This window comes from Schistosoma haematobium, chromosome ZW (assembly GCF_000699445.3).
Source record: "Schistosoma haematobium chromosome ZW, whole genome shotgun sequence".
In the NCBI taxonomy this organism is placed as follows: Eukaryota; Metazoa; Platyhelminthes; class Trematoda; order Strigeidida; family Schistosomatidae; genus Schistosoma; species Schistosoma haematobium.
This window is the reverse complement of record NC_067195.1, coordinates 72,290,366-72,308,205: the sequence shown is the minus strand read 5'-3', so window position 1 is coordinate 72,308,205 and position 17,840 is coordinate 72,290,366. Positions and strand designations below refer to the sequence as shown.

General features: G+C 30.9%; 1 protein-coding gene across 1 annotated transcript in view; it reads left to right on the top strand.

Annotated features, from left to right (window-relative positions):
* SYTL4_3 (synaptotagmin-like 4) overlaps positions 1–17,840 on the top strand; it is a gene marked incomplete at its 5' end in the record, with an annotated part of 80,650 nt that overhangs the window by 41,070 nt on the left and 21,740 nt on the right. Inside the window, 2 exons of the mRNA XM_035732639.2 lie at positions 2,055–2,252; positions 6,293–6,439. Coding sequence (XP_035586076.2) covers positions 2,055–2,252; positions 6,293–6,439 — 345 coding nt within the window. The remainder of the gene's footprint in view (positions 1–2,054; positions 2,253–6,292; positions 6,440–17,840) is intronic.

The window sequence follows — 17,840 nt, the reverse complement described above, 5'->3', positions numbered from 1 at the left end:
TAGTAACAAACAGACATTTATGCTAAAATAATGGTTGAATAGACCTCCATACAATTCATAACGAATTATTGATAGACGTGATTCATTAGATAGTACAGTCACTCATGGAAATCATGTAATATACACGGTTTTAGTCAGTGAATATCAAGTTAAACGATCACATCAGATACTCAGATAATGGGTATCAATTCTTAAGATCTTTATAATCTCATGGTTCATAAAGGTAAAAAATCACACAGTAACATTGTTTGTTTTATCAGTTAAACTTAATGTTGAAACAAAAGCTGTTAGATTTCTTTTACTCCAAGATCAATAAACCATGAAATCTTTTAAAAATATATACGCTTTCGCATATCTCTTAAATGAATTTCTCAATAATAGGACTACATTTTGCTTAGTTGCATGCAACAAAAACATAGTTTTAAATAAAGAACATCTGGTTTACCAAACTATCCTAGTGAACTTATCAAACAGAAAAATAGTACTATATTCAAATCAACCAGTATATTACCATATGAGTTTGCGAAAGTTTCTTATTTTATAGTATACATCGTGGATTAATACTAGTTAAACAAATGCTTAAAACTAGAAAGTCTCGAATAGCTGATTTTTCTAGTATACAACTCACTGATCGATAAGTCAAACACTTACTGTAATATATGTATAACCTGCGTACGATCCCCTATATGGTTGTAGGTATACACGAACAGAGAATCTCATACGAAAGCTAGAGTTTCTTTGAATGCTTCCTGATGATTTACAATGATTGTCTAAGTAAGGTCAATCAACAAATAAGAAATATTTCCAAAACAGAATAAAAACACATTTTCTTGCATGAATGACTGATCATCATTATTAGCCCTTCATTACTCCTTTTCCATTAAAGCATAACACTTTATATTTCGATTCCTATAACCGAATGTATTTTGTTATTCAGATAAATAAGAAGGATGCCGGCTCAGTGATCTAGTTGGGTAGGCGCCTGGCACGAGACTGATAGGTCCTGGGTTCGAATCTCGTGGGGGGGGGCGAGATTGTGGATGCGCACTGCTGAGGAGTCCCGTACTGGGACGAAACGGACGTCCAGTGCTTCCAGGTTTTTCATGGTGGTCTAGTTTCAATTGACTCATCAGTTCAATCTGTGAAATTTCTAAAATCTCCACAAACCCCTTCTAAGAATAAATAAGAATAAATTAAATTATTTCTATTCTCAATTGTAATTAGTTGTATCATGTCATTCACAATTTATTTAAGTAGATTTATCACGCTAATTATAAATAAAAAAGGAAATTATACAATAATAAGAACAAAAATAGATATACCACATTTAAATACATAAGATATTATTCTTTATATTTCTATCATTCTTTAAGGTCATTTCAGTTATCTTATTCAGTATTATTATTGTTTATAAATTTTATTTATAAGAAGAAAATCTTATTTTCATTTATTCTTGCTTTATACACATCAATATTTTTGTTGTTGCTGCGCTTGTTGTGTTTGCAGAAAATCCGGAACTCTCTTTTCTTTTTAATTTACTTTTTATCATATTCATTGTATAACAAAATAAAGAAAAGTAAATAAATAAATAAAAATGATAAATCATAATTTCTAATTAACATTCAATAGGATACGTTTAATTATTGAGACAATTTTCATGATACATTTTTGTTGTTGTTGTTGTTGTTGGTGGTGGTGGTGGTTTTGTTGATGGTGATGGTGGTGTTGATGGTGGTGGTGGAAGTGTTGTCAAATATTCGTTTTCATTTAAATAAAATTTTTTAAAAAAATGGATGGTTGAACCAGTCAGTAATTGGAAATAATTAACCAATCAAATGTCGCTATGATAAATAAATAAATATATATATATTGTTCGCGCAACATTCAATACAGTTTCCGAATCCAAACTGATCTAAATTTATAACATTCTTTATAGACATTTATGAATTAGTGAAATATTTTGTTTCCTTTTTTAAAAAAAAACAGACTAATTTACATGTTCTTAGCTAAACTCATATTGTTATTGAAAATAGTTATTATTATTATTTATTCAGAGAATGTTATAAATTGTGATGAAACAACGGAATTATTACAAAATGATCTATTATTGAATGTACCATTATTAGATCATTATGAATGGGAGATAGTTACAAGTTTAGTACTGGATTCAATTGAAGATGCTACAAAATATTTATGGAAACATAGAATTAAGGTGAATTTAGATGGTTATTTAGGAACTACAATGGTTGAAGGTAAGTACATATTTATTATTAGTATTATTTAGTTGTATCTACAAATGAAAAACGTAATCAGATTATACGGAAAGTTTTTTTTCATGAATATAACTAACGCTCTGTTCTGTCAACCTAGACATTGATCGATTGTTTGACTTGATTCTTACCCTACAGTTTTACATAACTTTTTTTATATGGTTAATAAATTATTTCAGCTGCAAGAAACATTTTAACAGATCAAATAGCTGCCCATTTCATTTTTGCTTACGTAAATATCAACTAACTGTCACCCGTCAAGATATATCGTAGTTAATAGTAGTGTATGTAAATAGTCATGGATTCATGTTCAACTGAAAAATGTTAAAATCTTTGTCAGATGGAATACTAAAAAGACCGGAGGATTGTTAGAAGCTTGTTAATCAGGTCAGTTGACAATCAGCAAACATTTAAAAATCAATCCAAGTTATCAGTTCACAGTACGAAAATTCATTAAAATAATTTACCTAAACTACAAATACTCACCATTTCAACATGAGAAATTATTAATTCGATTTCTTTTACCGCCAACTATTTATGCTGTAAGATTAGCTTTGAAAAGTAGTAATAAATAATATTTCAAACAATAACTGGTTTTACTATTTTGTTCAAAACTCTTCCCAATTTTTTTATCATGGATTATCTAAAGAGATTTGATACTAATTGAATACATATAATGTGATTATTGAAACTGATTGAGCCATTAACTCGTTATTATGATCCGCTAAAAAAATTGGGTTTTTCCTCTGTATGTATTATGAACACTGTTTACAGTAACGTCATTCAGTTAGTTTTCACATCGCATAGTTTCCATGATCACATTTCGTTTTATCGTCAATACATAATTTCAAATTAGTTGTATGTATTTTGAACATTCATTTTTTCATATGCTTAAATTTAGTTATATTCTACAATTCACAAAAATATGATTAAATTTACACGTGAATAACTACCATACATAAAAATATTAGTATCAGAATGGGTTTTGTGGATATTATAGTATTTTCAATGGTTGAGATCATGAGTCAATTGAAGCTAGACCACCGTGGAAAACCTGGAAGCATAGGATGGCCGTTTCGTCCTATCGTGTGACTTCTCAGCTTCAATCTCAACTATTGAAATTACTATGTTATCCACAAAATCTCCTTCTGATACTAATCAGCATATGCTGACCAGTGACTGACTTCAAGAGGTATTTCCTGCAGTTCTAGTGAGAAGTAGTGACCAGTGGAATTCAACCAGGTCTGTTGTGAGATAGTAACTCACTGAAGACAATGGTGGATGTGCCGCTCAATTTCGTTGATTGTTTGAAGTTAGACATTAACATCGTTGGATGCCGGCTCAATTGTCTGGAGGTAAAGTGCTCGCGCGCAAGACAGATATGTCCTAAGTTCGAATCTCGCGCCAGGGGATTTGGAGACTAATACACTCAATCGAATTTTAAGTAATGAAATAAATGTAGCACATATAATCTAACAAAATATTACAACGTAATGGGTCTGTAAACAAGCCAGTTCTCCAACAATAATCTACTGACTTTCGTAAATGGCAGAGTATAATAACAAATCAATAACAATAAATACTCTAAATTTTTCTGAAAGGTCATTCATTTCGATTCCACTTGTTTCACAAATTTCCCACGAATGCTCAGGTACGGCCGCAGGTAGTGAAATGTTCTCATATGACCACGCGTATACAGGCGCTATCAAGAAAGTCCTATTCACTGCCTTCTCGTGGATTACTTTTGTTCGCGAAGTTGAGAGGACGAAAAGCGAATGCTCGGCGCTTTAATCAGGTTGGCGGATACTGTGGGTCCACCTGGGGAGTTGGAAAATCCTGATTCCAAACCAATGGAGTACATGGGCTCCAGGATCCTGAAGGAAATAAATAACGTATGAATCAATCGTTGGTCACCGGCTACCATGTTACTGCATCTCCTGACGTTGCTGCACTGCCTTATAGATCAGATTTTTAAGTTGAAGGCTCGGGGTGTGACCTGCTAAGAAAACCACCTGCTTCGGTCTGGGCCCCCGGACAGTATTCCAGTCTTTACATAAATCGAATAATTTATATGGCGAACATGTATTTGTTGTTTCGTTGTATCAATGCCTATGTGTTCAAATAAATAATAAATAAATAAGCTAGAGATCACTTGAAATTACAAAACTTAAAATTTGTACTACAGGTGATCGTTTCAATATCGAATAAATAATTTACATATAGACATTTGTCAACATATGAATAAATTAATAAATATCTTTTTGCTTTATCCCAATGAGATAAAATATAAAAAAATATATTTATTATTAATTCTCTACTCAGTATTCAATTTATTTGAAACTCTCATGTTCAGTCTTGCTATGGATACCTATTTGAACAAATTGTCTGACAGAAATTAGAACTCAAGTATAAATTGGATATTAGATGTCAATATGTATTTAAAGTATTCTTAGTGACTCAAAATGAACACTAATTACAAGGTTTCACCCGACAATCTGCTCCGAGTTACTCTTAGGAAATAATCAGTATCAAATTTATGAAAGATAACTAAATTTAAAATAATTTTGTATTAACCACTTGTCCATCCGTTTGAAAGTGTTGATATTAACAAACCATTTAATATCAATTGTGTTCCAAATGAGTTATTTCAGGTTACATATTTGTGTGTTATTTTTTTATTAGAGTTCAGTAAGTATGTGACGCTTTAATTTACGGGTGGGATAATATTAAACATTTTATTACTCATAAGAATGAAAGTACACTAAAATAGAATTGAAGTTAACAAAGTATGTACTGTCAGGAGACATGTTGATTTTACTCGTAATATGTTAATAAGTATTTACTTACTTACTTACTTACCCCAGTTAACCCTCATGGAGGAGCATAAGCTGCCCACTAGCACTCTCCATCCAACTCTGTCCTTGGTAATCCTTTCTGGTTGCTATTCCTCTTTTTCATGTCTGTTTACGATTCCCAACGTAGTATGTTCTTCGGCCTTCCTCTTTTCCGTTAATAAATAGTAATTAATGATAAATCAAAGCATAATAATTGACTTAATCAATAAAACGTCTGTTATTGTTTATATCTCTGTTACTGGTGTACAAAATAGGCTGGATGTTAAAAACAACGTTTTTGTTTATTTATCAACAGTTTCTGTAGTATGCTTAACTATATTCCATCCAGTCTATTCAGATTAAGATTCGTCAATATGTTCACCATTATGTCTGTTCTATTACTACAAAAGAAAAGATAATACTAAAGAATCTTTTTTGGGGTGAAAATAATTCTCAATTGAAGCTATACCACCTTGAAAACCTGGAAGCACTAGATGGCCGTTTCGTTCTTGTATGTGACTCCTTAGCAGTGAGCATCAACGATCCCGCCTCGCGAGATTTGTGCCCAGGACCTATCAGTCTTGCACTTTCAGGTTTTTCATGACGGTCTAGTTTTAATTGACTCATGAATTCAACTACTAAATTACTAATGATATCCACAAAACCACTCTCTGATTATAATAAAATATATACTGAACGTTCATAAGCAAGAAAATTTTCTAATTGTCAGTCGAGAAACATTTGAGCTAATTATTTGCAGTACCAATCCATAAGAATACGATACAAAATATGTTTTAGTTAACTTAATAAAAAACAATAAATTAATTTATAGATAATGTATATTACTATATATAAGTAAAAGTCACTGATTATGACTACGTGAAATGAATGCTTAGAGACTTTGAATGAAATGTGTCACAATTATGAATGTTTCTGATGTATTACAAGTTTATATTACATAAATTCAAATGAAAATTGTTTTATTCCAATTGTTTGAAAACATTTTACAAAACAAAAACCCATATGTATCTATTTAAATTATAAATATATCAATATTATAAATGAATTTATACAACATATGACTTAATGTTTTAACCAAGACGTTGAGGCTTTATTAGATTTAAACAGCATAACTATTAGAATAATGATTGCTGTTTTGTTTTTATTTGTATTATTTTTGATGAATAGGCATTATTCGGACCCTGTTGAAATTATACAGACATAAAATGCCTCAGGTAATTGATAAAAGAATGCGATTACTTCAAGAAAAATTGGAAATGTTAAATAATTTTGGTGTGATGAATGTTGAGAAACAAACTCCATTTTATTTTTCCCGTAAGTTTACATTCATATTAATTTCTTACCTTTGGGAATTTTACTGTGCTTTTTACAGTCCATGAAATAATTTATGTAATATTTTTCGTTTTTTATTCAAGAATTATCCCTACAGTACCTAATGTTTTGTCTTTGACTTCAATTTCTTTGAATTACTTTATTCACAATTGATTGATCACTGGGTGGTGATCAATGTCATGTGTGTCAAGTCATTCTTAGTGCAGATTGAATACTATCGACCAAGTTGCAATGTGGCTGCTAGTCTCGGTGACTTGACATTGCGTGCACTATGTTGAGGTAAGATGGTGGTTTGAGGTAGTCAACAGGAAACCCGGGACCCGGTTTTCGTGCTCATTGATACTCATCAGCAAGGAGTACCCGTAATTTTGAGGGATCTGGTGTTCGCTGACGGATTCGATCCCGTGTCACCCAGCTTCGCAGTCAGAGTCGTTACCACTGGGCTATCCGGGCCGCGAACGACCACCTGTAGGACTGAGATTTATTCACAATTGATTGATCACTGGGTGGTGATCAATGTCATGTATGTCAAGTCCTTCTTCTCCATAGATTTTATTGGGTGACTCAATTTAGTGTTTTATCTTAACGTTTGAACTAATCTCTCATTGATTTAATCATATATTGGGATAATTTTTTAATTTCTGGATATTGTCTTGTATTTAAATGTTTATTTTTAAACTTATAGTTTCTGTTATCTTGAAAAGTGTATTCATTTAATTACTGGACTTTCATGTGATAATTACATACAATACATGACTAGTGCGTCAATTCAACCAATATTTACCGAAGACGAAAATTTCACAAAACGAAAACTAGACCTTAAATAAAGCCAGAACGAACATGGATGCAGAATATTATGAATAGATTATATTTCGTGGTTTTATCATCAGCTGCTTACAGCCAAATATGTAATGAAGGGTTGACATCAGATTCATGGGATTAAAGAACTAGTAAAATGGGTTACGTAATAATTGAATGGGATTTGAAGAGTTTGCAGAATTTAAGAGAATCGAGTGTGTGGAAATGTATGAGAGAACGGGTAGTTTAAGAATTCGGTAATGAAAGAGAAATGTAACGAAATAAACATTAACAAAATAGAACTAATGACCAAAAATTGAATTAAGAGGGTAGTGATAGGTTTATTACTGTCTCTTTTTGGATACATAAATCAGGTTTCAGTTTTTTTATCTCGATCGCTTCAGCAAAACGAAGAGAAGTAGTATTTTTTTATCTGCTAATAGTTTTAAAAGCATGAGGAATGTCAATGGTATGCCCGGTGTCAAGTAAATGTCGAACTGTTGCACTGTTAAGAGCTCTTGTCCCCCGCAGTCTGAATTTCTTTGTAACATGCTCGGAAATGCCAAGATGTACTCTTCTTGATTCTAATGACAGATAATCTCTAACCTGTTCTTGCATATATATATAGTTATTATTTATAACCTTTGTCATCCCAATTCTTTACATTCACTTATGTCCATTATTGCATACTATATCTTACCTCAATGTAAAATTTTAATACATATTTGGTTGTAAGCAGCTGATGATAAAACCACGAAATATAATCAATTCGTAATATTCTGCATCCATGTTCCTTCTGGCTTCATTTAAATTCATGAAGGAAACTAGACCTTAAATTGAAATATTGATGTTTACGAGATATTATTTAGTAAGTTTCTTCATTTCAGCTTTAAAATGAAATTAAAGATCTTCAGAAAGCGAGCAATCATACATCTAGATGATATTCAACCTTCATTACATTTTTAGTAAATGTAGTTCAATACACCACTTTGTAACATAAACTGATTGAGTTATATCATTTCATTAAAATGAACTTTAAATATACCATATAAGAATCATAAATATGTGAAATTGCTTAAATAAGGCTTGATCATGCAATATAACACATTTTATTCAAATATATATATATATATATATATATATATATATATATATATATATATCACAAATTCCATGGAACTTATTCACTTAGTCATAGTAACCAAACACGTAAATGATACATAAATAAACAAACTAGAGTTTTTTCTCTTTAGAACAATGGAAATCAAAGAAAACGTAATACTTTTTACCCAAGTTTCTTAGAATGATTATTTTCTATTTAGCTACTCACTGATCACTAATGTCAAAGTATATACACATGTAGGGGGGGGGATAAAGAGGGAGAGGGATTATTCAGTTATAGCATTGTGTAATTATTTTTCAAAGAGACATATTTTATTTATCTTTAAATAAATAAAATGATCTAACTTAAAAGGAAAGTAAACAGACTGATAGATTTATGGATGTCTTCACCTATTTTTTTCTTCAAATAAATTTGATTTATATTACAGTAATTTATACAATTTTATTCTTAGATTTACGGCAAGAGAAAAGAGATCATATTTTAAACAACTTTCATCTTTATTATTTATGATCACAAAAATAAACTGAGTTCATCGATATTTTAATTTGCTTTGATAATTATAATTCTATTAATGTATTTTTCCTAGTATTATAAGCAAAGATGAATAGTCACAATTGATTGATCACTGGGTGGTGATCAATGTTATGTGTTTCAAGTCCTTATTTAGTGCAGATCGAATGCTATAGACTATGCTGCAATGTAGTCATCAGTCTAGGTGACTCGACACTGCGTGCACTATATACTGAGATTAGATGGATAGTGGCTAGTAGTGGAATCCAGGATGTGCGTTTCGTCCCATTCGGTACACTTCAGCTGGATGCTAAGTGGATAACGCGATGGCGTTTGAAGCGAACGGCACTGAGTTCTAGTCCTATAGTGAACACCAACTCTGAGATGCAGTATATCCAACTGATGAGTCTCAAACGAGACGAAACGCGCGTCCTGCATTCTAACTGCGAGTCATTGTCCATCTTTACTTATAATGCTTGTGAATTAGGGCAATATCGAAGCAATATGCACATATTGCCAATAAGAGACTGATCAATTGCAGTCCTAAACATCAACGGGAAGATTCAAGTAAACAATACTAATTGGATTTATTTTTCCTAGCAGTTTATTTAAACTTCTTATGAAGATTTATTATGATTAGTGGTAATAAATTACTGTAATCCAGGCAACAAAAATGTATTTTTTTGATGAAGTTAATAGAAACTCTGTGTACAAAACTCAAATAGGAAATATCTTATTCTTTCATTAATAAGCGTGAAAAATCCCCCTATTAATTACTTCGATTTTATTTATTTGTTTATTTTGTGTGTATTAAATGATGATATTAATCACAGACTGACATTATCTAGATTATTAAAAGCCATAAATCAATAAATGGCCAATCTTTTCAAGCTATGAATAAATTAGTCATTTATAAATAATTCTACAATGGACCACACAGGAAACTATCAGGTATTATAATAATCTCATTACCACCGAATGACTAACTGAGCCGAATACTAACGATCAATAATGGTTATCCACTTATACGAACTTGAGGTTAAAGTTGTCTGAGATTAGGTGGTGGTTGGAGGTAGTTGACAGGAAACCCTCGACCCGGGTTTCATGCTACTTGGCACTCGTCAGCAAGGTGTACCTGTAATCTTGAGGGAACTGGTGTCGAGTCACCTAGACTGGTGGCCATATTTCAACATGGTCGATAACATTCAATCTGAACTAAATAAGTACTTGACACACATAACATTGATCACCACCCATTGATCAATCAATTGTGATTAAAGTTATCTTTAACCAATAAATCTTTTAGTCTTTTGGAAATGTCGCTATTTTTTATATACTCTACTCATTACAAATTTCTCTTAAAATATATCTGCTGGTTTTGAAATAATCTTTGGAAAGTAAATGTAATATTTTGTTTGTCAACTAACTAGACAGAGGTTAATTAGTTAAGATTAGGATAAGTGAAGAGATGTTAAATCTTTCAGTGCTCGTTTGATTTTTCTTTTTCATAACAATAAGAATGTTTCACATTTTATCTAAACACATAAATTTGCAACTATTATGCATCATATAAACATAACAGTAATATTTTTTCAGTTCATGATAAAGAGATTTCTTGGATGACACTTGGTGATGAGTGTTGTGTTAAATGACTTTTTATTGTTTTCTGAGGGAGTAAAGACTACATAAACTAATATTTTGTATTGGGTATAAAATATTTTAATGGTTGAAAACATGAGTTAATTAAAGCTAGACAACTGTGGTGGTCCATGGTCTCCACAAAACCCCTCTCGATACTAATCAGCATATGCTCACTAGTGACTGGCTTCAAGAGATATTTCCTGGGGTTCTAGTGAGAAGTAGTGACCAGTGGAGTTCAACCAGGTCTGTTGTGAGATAGTGACTCATTGAAGACAATGGTAGATGTGTCGCTCAATTTCGTGGATTATTTGAAGTTAGACATTAACATCGTTGGATGCCGGCTCAATGGTCTAGTGGTTAAGCGCTCGTGTGAGAGACTGATACGTCCTGAGTTCGAATCTCACGGGGCGGGATCATGGATGCGCAGTGCTGAGTAGTCCCACAATAGGACAAAACAGTTTTCTATGGTGGTCTAGCTTCAATTGGCTCATGATCATAACCACTGAAGTTACTATAATATCCACAAAACCCCTTCTGATATAAAATAATTCATGGTCAGATTACATTTTCTTTTATAATCGGAATTATTAAAATTCAATAGAAGTTATTGAGTGTTATTACATAAAGCCACATATATAAGTGAAACTATTCCATCTAAGCTGTTTAAATTCAATGAGCTTATTTTAGTACGTAGTTAGGGTGCCCGTATACAAGTGAAGCTCAACTGGCCTAATCAGCCGTTGTAATCAGTCGATACAAGATTTGTGTAACCATATTCTTGATGGTTTTTATTGACCATAAGGTACTGCTCTGAGTAATTTATTGAACTCAAACTGATCTCAGATTAAAATCATATAAATGTCATTTTTGTGAATTGTCTGATCAGTCAGTCGGAAGTGAGAAACCTGGCAGTAGAAGGCTAAGAAGTTCGAGTTGAAGAGAATAGAGAGAAAAATGGAAAGCAGTCACGAACTGGAATAATCACACAGAATGTGGAGGGCAAATGATAGAAATTTGCAAATAAATTACTCAGTGTATAGTTCTTATACTTCGCCAAAATATTCTATAATTTTATATTACAAATACAATTGATTGTCCCCATCTTTCTTCTCGCTCATTAAAAATCGACTAAAATTGATATATTTAATGTAGTCAAAAGGTGATTAGTAAAAATATTTCATCAGAGAGGTTTTTTGTGGACATTATAGTAATTTAATAGTTGAATTCATGAGCCAATTGAAGTTGGACCACCATGGAAAACCCAGAAGCACTGGACGGACGTTTCGTCACAGTATGGGACTCCACAGCTGTGCACGTCGATGATCCCGCCTCGCAAGATTCCAGGTTTTCCACGATGGTCTAGCTTCAATTGACTCATGAATTCAACTATTAAAAAATATTTCATTTATTAATTCTACTTTCCAATGAAATGTCAAAATACAGATTAAGTAGTCGATGAAACGTATGTTGTTCCGTATACCAAAATAATTTGATTATATACAACATATTTAACACAAAATAAACATAATTAAAAGTTTTTTTGAACGTAAATTTAAAACAATTAGTCCCTTTGATAAATTTCAGTAGTGTAATAAGAAGACGAAGATTATCAGAACTATGTGATGATATATTAGCGTAATACATTTCGAACAATTTGATCACACATATACTTGTTAAGAATATTGATATATGTAAACTAAAAGATTAACTAGACTAGAAATGGAGGGTAAGAGGAGACAAGGATAATAGGGAAATTAATGTGAAAATAATTTGAAACCTTATCTCTCTGGATAATAAGCTAATATTATAAGGGTCTGTTTCAAATTGTCTACACATTATTTCTTTTTTATCCTTGTGTAATATCAGATATCTGATATTATCCTTAAATAACTAATATATTTTTAATATCGCAATAAGTAGAAAAATTAGATTTTCTGACGTTTCACGACTTAGTGTAAGCCACTTCTTCAGAGAATAAATAACCAAATTAAAATGAACCCAATTTTAAATAGGACAACTCTTACCCTCCATTTCTAGTCTAGTTAATCTTTTAGTTTACATATATCAATATTCTTAACAAGTACATGTGTGATCAAATTGTTCGAAATGTATTACGCTAATATATTATCACATAGTTCTGATAATCTTTGTCTTCTCATTGCATTATCGAAATGAAACTTAAGTGTTTATTAGGTTCAAATTTCGTAAGCCATATACTGATCAATGGATTAAAGACTTTAGAAATATTTTAATTTGTTGTTTCAATATATCAGACTCATATAAACTATCAGAGATTAAATGGTTATTATCAACAAGCAATATTCTCATAAGTCTAACATATTTCTAAAAAAAAAAGAAAAACTTTTAAATTTTATCTCAAAAATTTACAATTGTTGCTTTGGGATGGTAAAGAAGATTTGTAGCTCAAGTAGAGCTCTACAACTAAACTATTCAGCTCAGAGAACAAAACTCCATCCAAATTGCATATATTTCTTTTACTGAACTATTAAACAATTCATGATCATACTTAAAAACACAGATAACATCAACCATGTTCAATTCTCATATAATAAAATGAAATGAAAATCATCATCAAGAAAGTTTCTTTTTTATTTTCTAATTTAATTGTGGGTAATAACCATTTATCTGATCATTCTATGGATACAATTAAGTTTAATTAAAAGCTATGCAAAAACAAACAAATAAACAAACAATAATTTACTCTATAGTTCACCTAGAAGATTGATGATAAAATGATGATTTAATTGATAGATAGATAAATAAATAGTTTCAAATCACGTACATTGAATTTTTTTTACCAAATGTAGATTAATGGATGAATAGATTCAATGATAAGTTTAGGTTAATGTTACTCTAATTGAAGTTAAAATGGAGTTTGTTCGTTTTTTTTTTTAGTATTGGATAGCAAAAAACATTGAGGAATATAAGTAACTTGTTAGGTATGTGAGGTATGACCTTACTTTGATTTTCTTACTTATGTGCAATGTAGCAGAAAAAACCAATGTATACCGAATCGGTTATGATTGTTTACCATAATAGAAAATGATATCATCTTATAATGAAATTTTTACTGCAGTTTAGGATTAGTTTGTTTGTTTTTCTATGAGAAAAGAAAATCAGAAAATTTTATTGATAAAGAAATTTGTTCAGCTTGTATCGGTTATGATAATAAGATGTTCTATTTGACTGGTGACAAGCTAGATTACTATTATGATATTCATAATTAATAAACTATTTCATTTCAATGGGTAAGATCATGAGTCAGTTGAAGCTAGACCACCATGGAAAACCTGGAAGCACTGGACGGCTGTTTCGTCCTATTGTGGGACTCATGATCTTACCCATTGAAATTACTACAATCTCCACAAAAACCCATCTGATATTAAACTATTTCATTATTTAGTTAAAACTAAAAACAGAAAATCAAAACTTTTTACTACCTAGTCTACATTATTTAACCTATATTGACAACCTGTTATTACTATATTATTAGTAAATATCAAATTCTCAGGACGAATTATTTCAGCATGTTTCCTTTTGTTATTTCTTGATCGATTCTGACGCTAAATATCGAGTGGTCACCAGTTAGAAGTTATTTTATCAGGAATCGACATCTGAACAATAATTCTTTTCGCTGTATATTACCAGCAACCACGATATCACTGACTGAACCCTTTTGTAACTTGTACAGTAATGAACAAGAACAAGAGTGGGGACAATCGAATGTATTCGAACACACAATTACAGAGCATCTCAATAATATCTGAGAACAAGATAGTAAATAGTTAATTTACAAAATATCAATTGATCGTCTTAAATTTGACCGTTCCTTTTGCAAATATCAGTCCATTGTCTCAGATTTCATTATTCCTGCATTTTCATACCAATCGTGTTCCGTTCCCGTTCTTTCCTTCTCGATCTTCTACTGAAATACATTCTATGTCTGACCACCGTCATATACTACTTGTGTGGATATAAGTAACCCACATCACACTCGTCCCCCTTTAAAGCATTCGTTCTTGCGGTGGTTCCGTTCGCCGTGCCACTTTCTTCTTCTCTGCAGTCTGTGCCACGCTCTCCGTCAAACTGTCGAGTCTACGGCGCGCTGACCTCCATAGCTCCATCGACCTTCCGAGGCACCTGCTGCAGTCAACGCCGCCCTGCCAGAAAGAAAGTTTGAAAACTTTTAATAAAGGCGACTGAATAGGTTAATTGATTAACAGACACAATGATTTGTTAAAACAAACAAAAACATATAACTTGTTGAGATATCTAGATGGCAGTAACAGGTAGCTCAAATACTCAAGCAGGCCGCCAATGTGTTATTCTTGTATTCGTAAATATATTTGCCAATTTTTCATCCTTAGTGGTGAATATATATATATATATATATATATGGCGTGTCTAGTGAAGTAGGAATTGTGAAACGATGATCCCTAGCTTTCAATTTCAACCTGAAAAACCAACCTATTTCACTTATTCCCAACAAACCTTTCAACAGAATTTTAATATTAATTAGTAATTTTAAACGAGAAACAAATAGAAAGAATTTCGTGCAGTTGGTTTTTTCTATAATTTAAAATAATGAAAAGACAAGTTTTTTTATAAAAAAAAGTCGGGTCGTCCCTTTTTTTCAGGAATCATTGACGGTCAGGTAAATAATTATTAGGTAATTGATTATTCAACTTTACTTTCATTATAATTGGTTGATTTGACGCTATCTGCTGTCAAAATCCTGAATAATGATTGTCTATTATTATGAAATAGGAAAACTCAATTATTTTTCAAACTTATAACTTTTTGATCAATCGATTATCTCAAGGGGTTATTTAGATTCACTGAAAGGTTGTCTATTTTGACTACTTCAAAACTTGATAAGATGTTAAAACGAAACCAGTGAAACATTCTATCTTATAAATAGTGGTAAACTGAACAATATTTTCTTATGTAATTGATTATGCAATAAAGAACTTTGATAAGTATTTAGAACTTTATCGATTACATAATGGATATATAATCTGCCAGATTTAAAAACATTTCTACAAATCCGCTACAGTAAAAATACAAACCATTTGGGATTATATCGACTTAAATACAGACTAACTATCTTATTATTAAGTTCTAAAAAAAACACATCAGATAAATGAAATATTCAATTCAAGGATTAAAAACTGTAACTTCGCAACTAAAACCAATAAATAAATGTACTAGTTTATTAGTGTATTCAAGTGAAATTTCTATTTAATTACGTAGTTTCTAAGCAGTATAGAAACTTATTGAAATGTAATGATAATTCCATAGACAGAAGGTATTAAATTGTAAATGTTCTTAAATTTTAAACGAAATAGTTGAAGATAACAAACTGTTGTGGGATTTTGAAAGGAGCAAGAACAAAGATTTTAGCAGATTAGCATGAATTCATTTTTTATTTCGTAGGTTCTCATCAGCTGCTTACAACCTGTGATATTTAGAAATCATAATTACATAATGGGTTTAAATTACTTACATTAGAGGATTTGGTTGAAAGTTATATTGAAGACATATTTGTAAAGTATATCATCGGTGTAAATGAAATTAATAGACTGAAAATTGTGAATATATACCTAATGTGAAAGAATATTCTACGACATTAATTGTGACAACAGCTCAAAAGGGATTGCCATCAGGCGTCATAAACCTGACCTATGTGTTCAAAAGGAGACGGTTGTTAATCTTTCCTTGCCTTGGTGACAATTATTCTTTCGCTGCACCTTAAAAATGTTTTCTTTTGTATTTATTACATCATTGATTTTATTTTTTTCAACTATCTTCCAAATTAATAATCTTTCAACTGAACTCTACTCACTATATTCTTATCAATGTTCATTCATTATGTAATCAGTTGTTTCTAACCCACTTTTGAACTGTTGTCACAATTAATGTTGTAGAATATTCTTTCACATTAAATATATATTTACAATATTCAGTAACCAATTTAAATCCATTATGTAATTATGATTTTAAATATCACAGGTTGTAAGTAGCTGACGAGAACTTACGAAATAAAATGAATTCATGCTATTTTGCTAGAATCTTTGTTTTTGCTCTTTTCAACATAATAAAGGGAACTATGTGTATGTTATATGATTCTTTTATTAACTAGTATAGACGCTGAGTTTAAATCACTTTAGATCCATAAACATTTAAACAGGTCTATTAAACTGTTTATCCTAAGGATAGAAATAGAAATATAGTATATCTGTAACTAACTACAATTCACTCAGATGTTGAAAATGTTAATGTGTTCAAAAATGCATAAATACGTTTCTAAACTAAATAGAAAATCGATTTCAATGTACTCAGTAAACATGTATGAACTTGAGAGGAATATTTCTTTATTAGATACTGGAATAAGGTCATTTATTTGACGAATGTGACTTTCAAACTGGATTTTAGCCTTGAGTTGATTAATGTTAGTAGATATACTACAAAATTTTCTTCGCTGAATTATCTTTTTCTTATTCAATGACATTATGGGTTATTTTAATTATCTAAAGAGCTACAAAGGATCCTGTGACAATAAAGGAACTCAGTGGGTTTCTTAGTTTTTCTGTCAAGCTTGCCATAAAGAATAATTGAATCAATTTTCTGAAAAACTGTATAAACAAACGTGAATATCCAAGACCATTTTTCGATTCATTATGCCGTAACCATATTCATCCAAATCACCGTTCTTTGAAATGTCTTACTTTGAATTATATAGACAAAATAAAGTCTAGAATATTAGAATTGGAACGGAATATTTCGTTACGTTTACATACATTATTTGATTTGTCAGAAGATCAACGTTTCGAGACGCAAGTTTCTTTTCCCAAATCTCCAGAGAAATATGTTTTCAATTACTCAAGCATAACATTATCGACTATTCAGCTACAATCACTATCCTTTGGTCCTAAATTTCGTAGTACGTCTAATAACATTAATGGACTCAACGCTAAAATCCAGTTATTAATAATTCTATTAAGGCTTAATAAGGCGAGTCTATAAGTAATGGACGAACCAATCAGATATAAGGTAACAGATCTCATATTTTGGCGCGAAATTCACTCATCCATTTTGGTAGATTTTTTATTTTATAAGTTATTTTTTTTTTTTTTAAAAAAACTTTTTTTTATTTTTAATTTTAAATAAAAAAATAAATTTTAAAATTAAATTTTTTAAAATTTTTTTAAAAAATTTTTTTTTTTTTTTTTTTTTTTCACTTTCAAGGTCACTTTGGCGTCGCCCCAAAGGCCGTCCACAAATTATAGT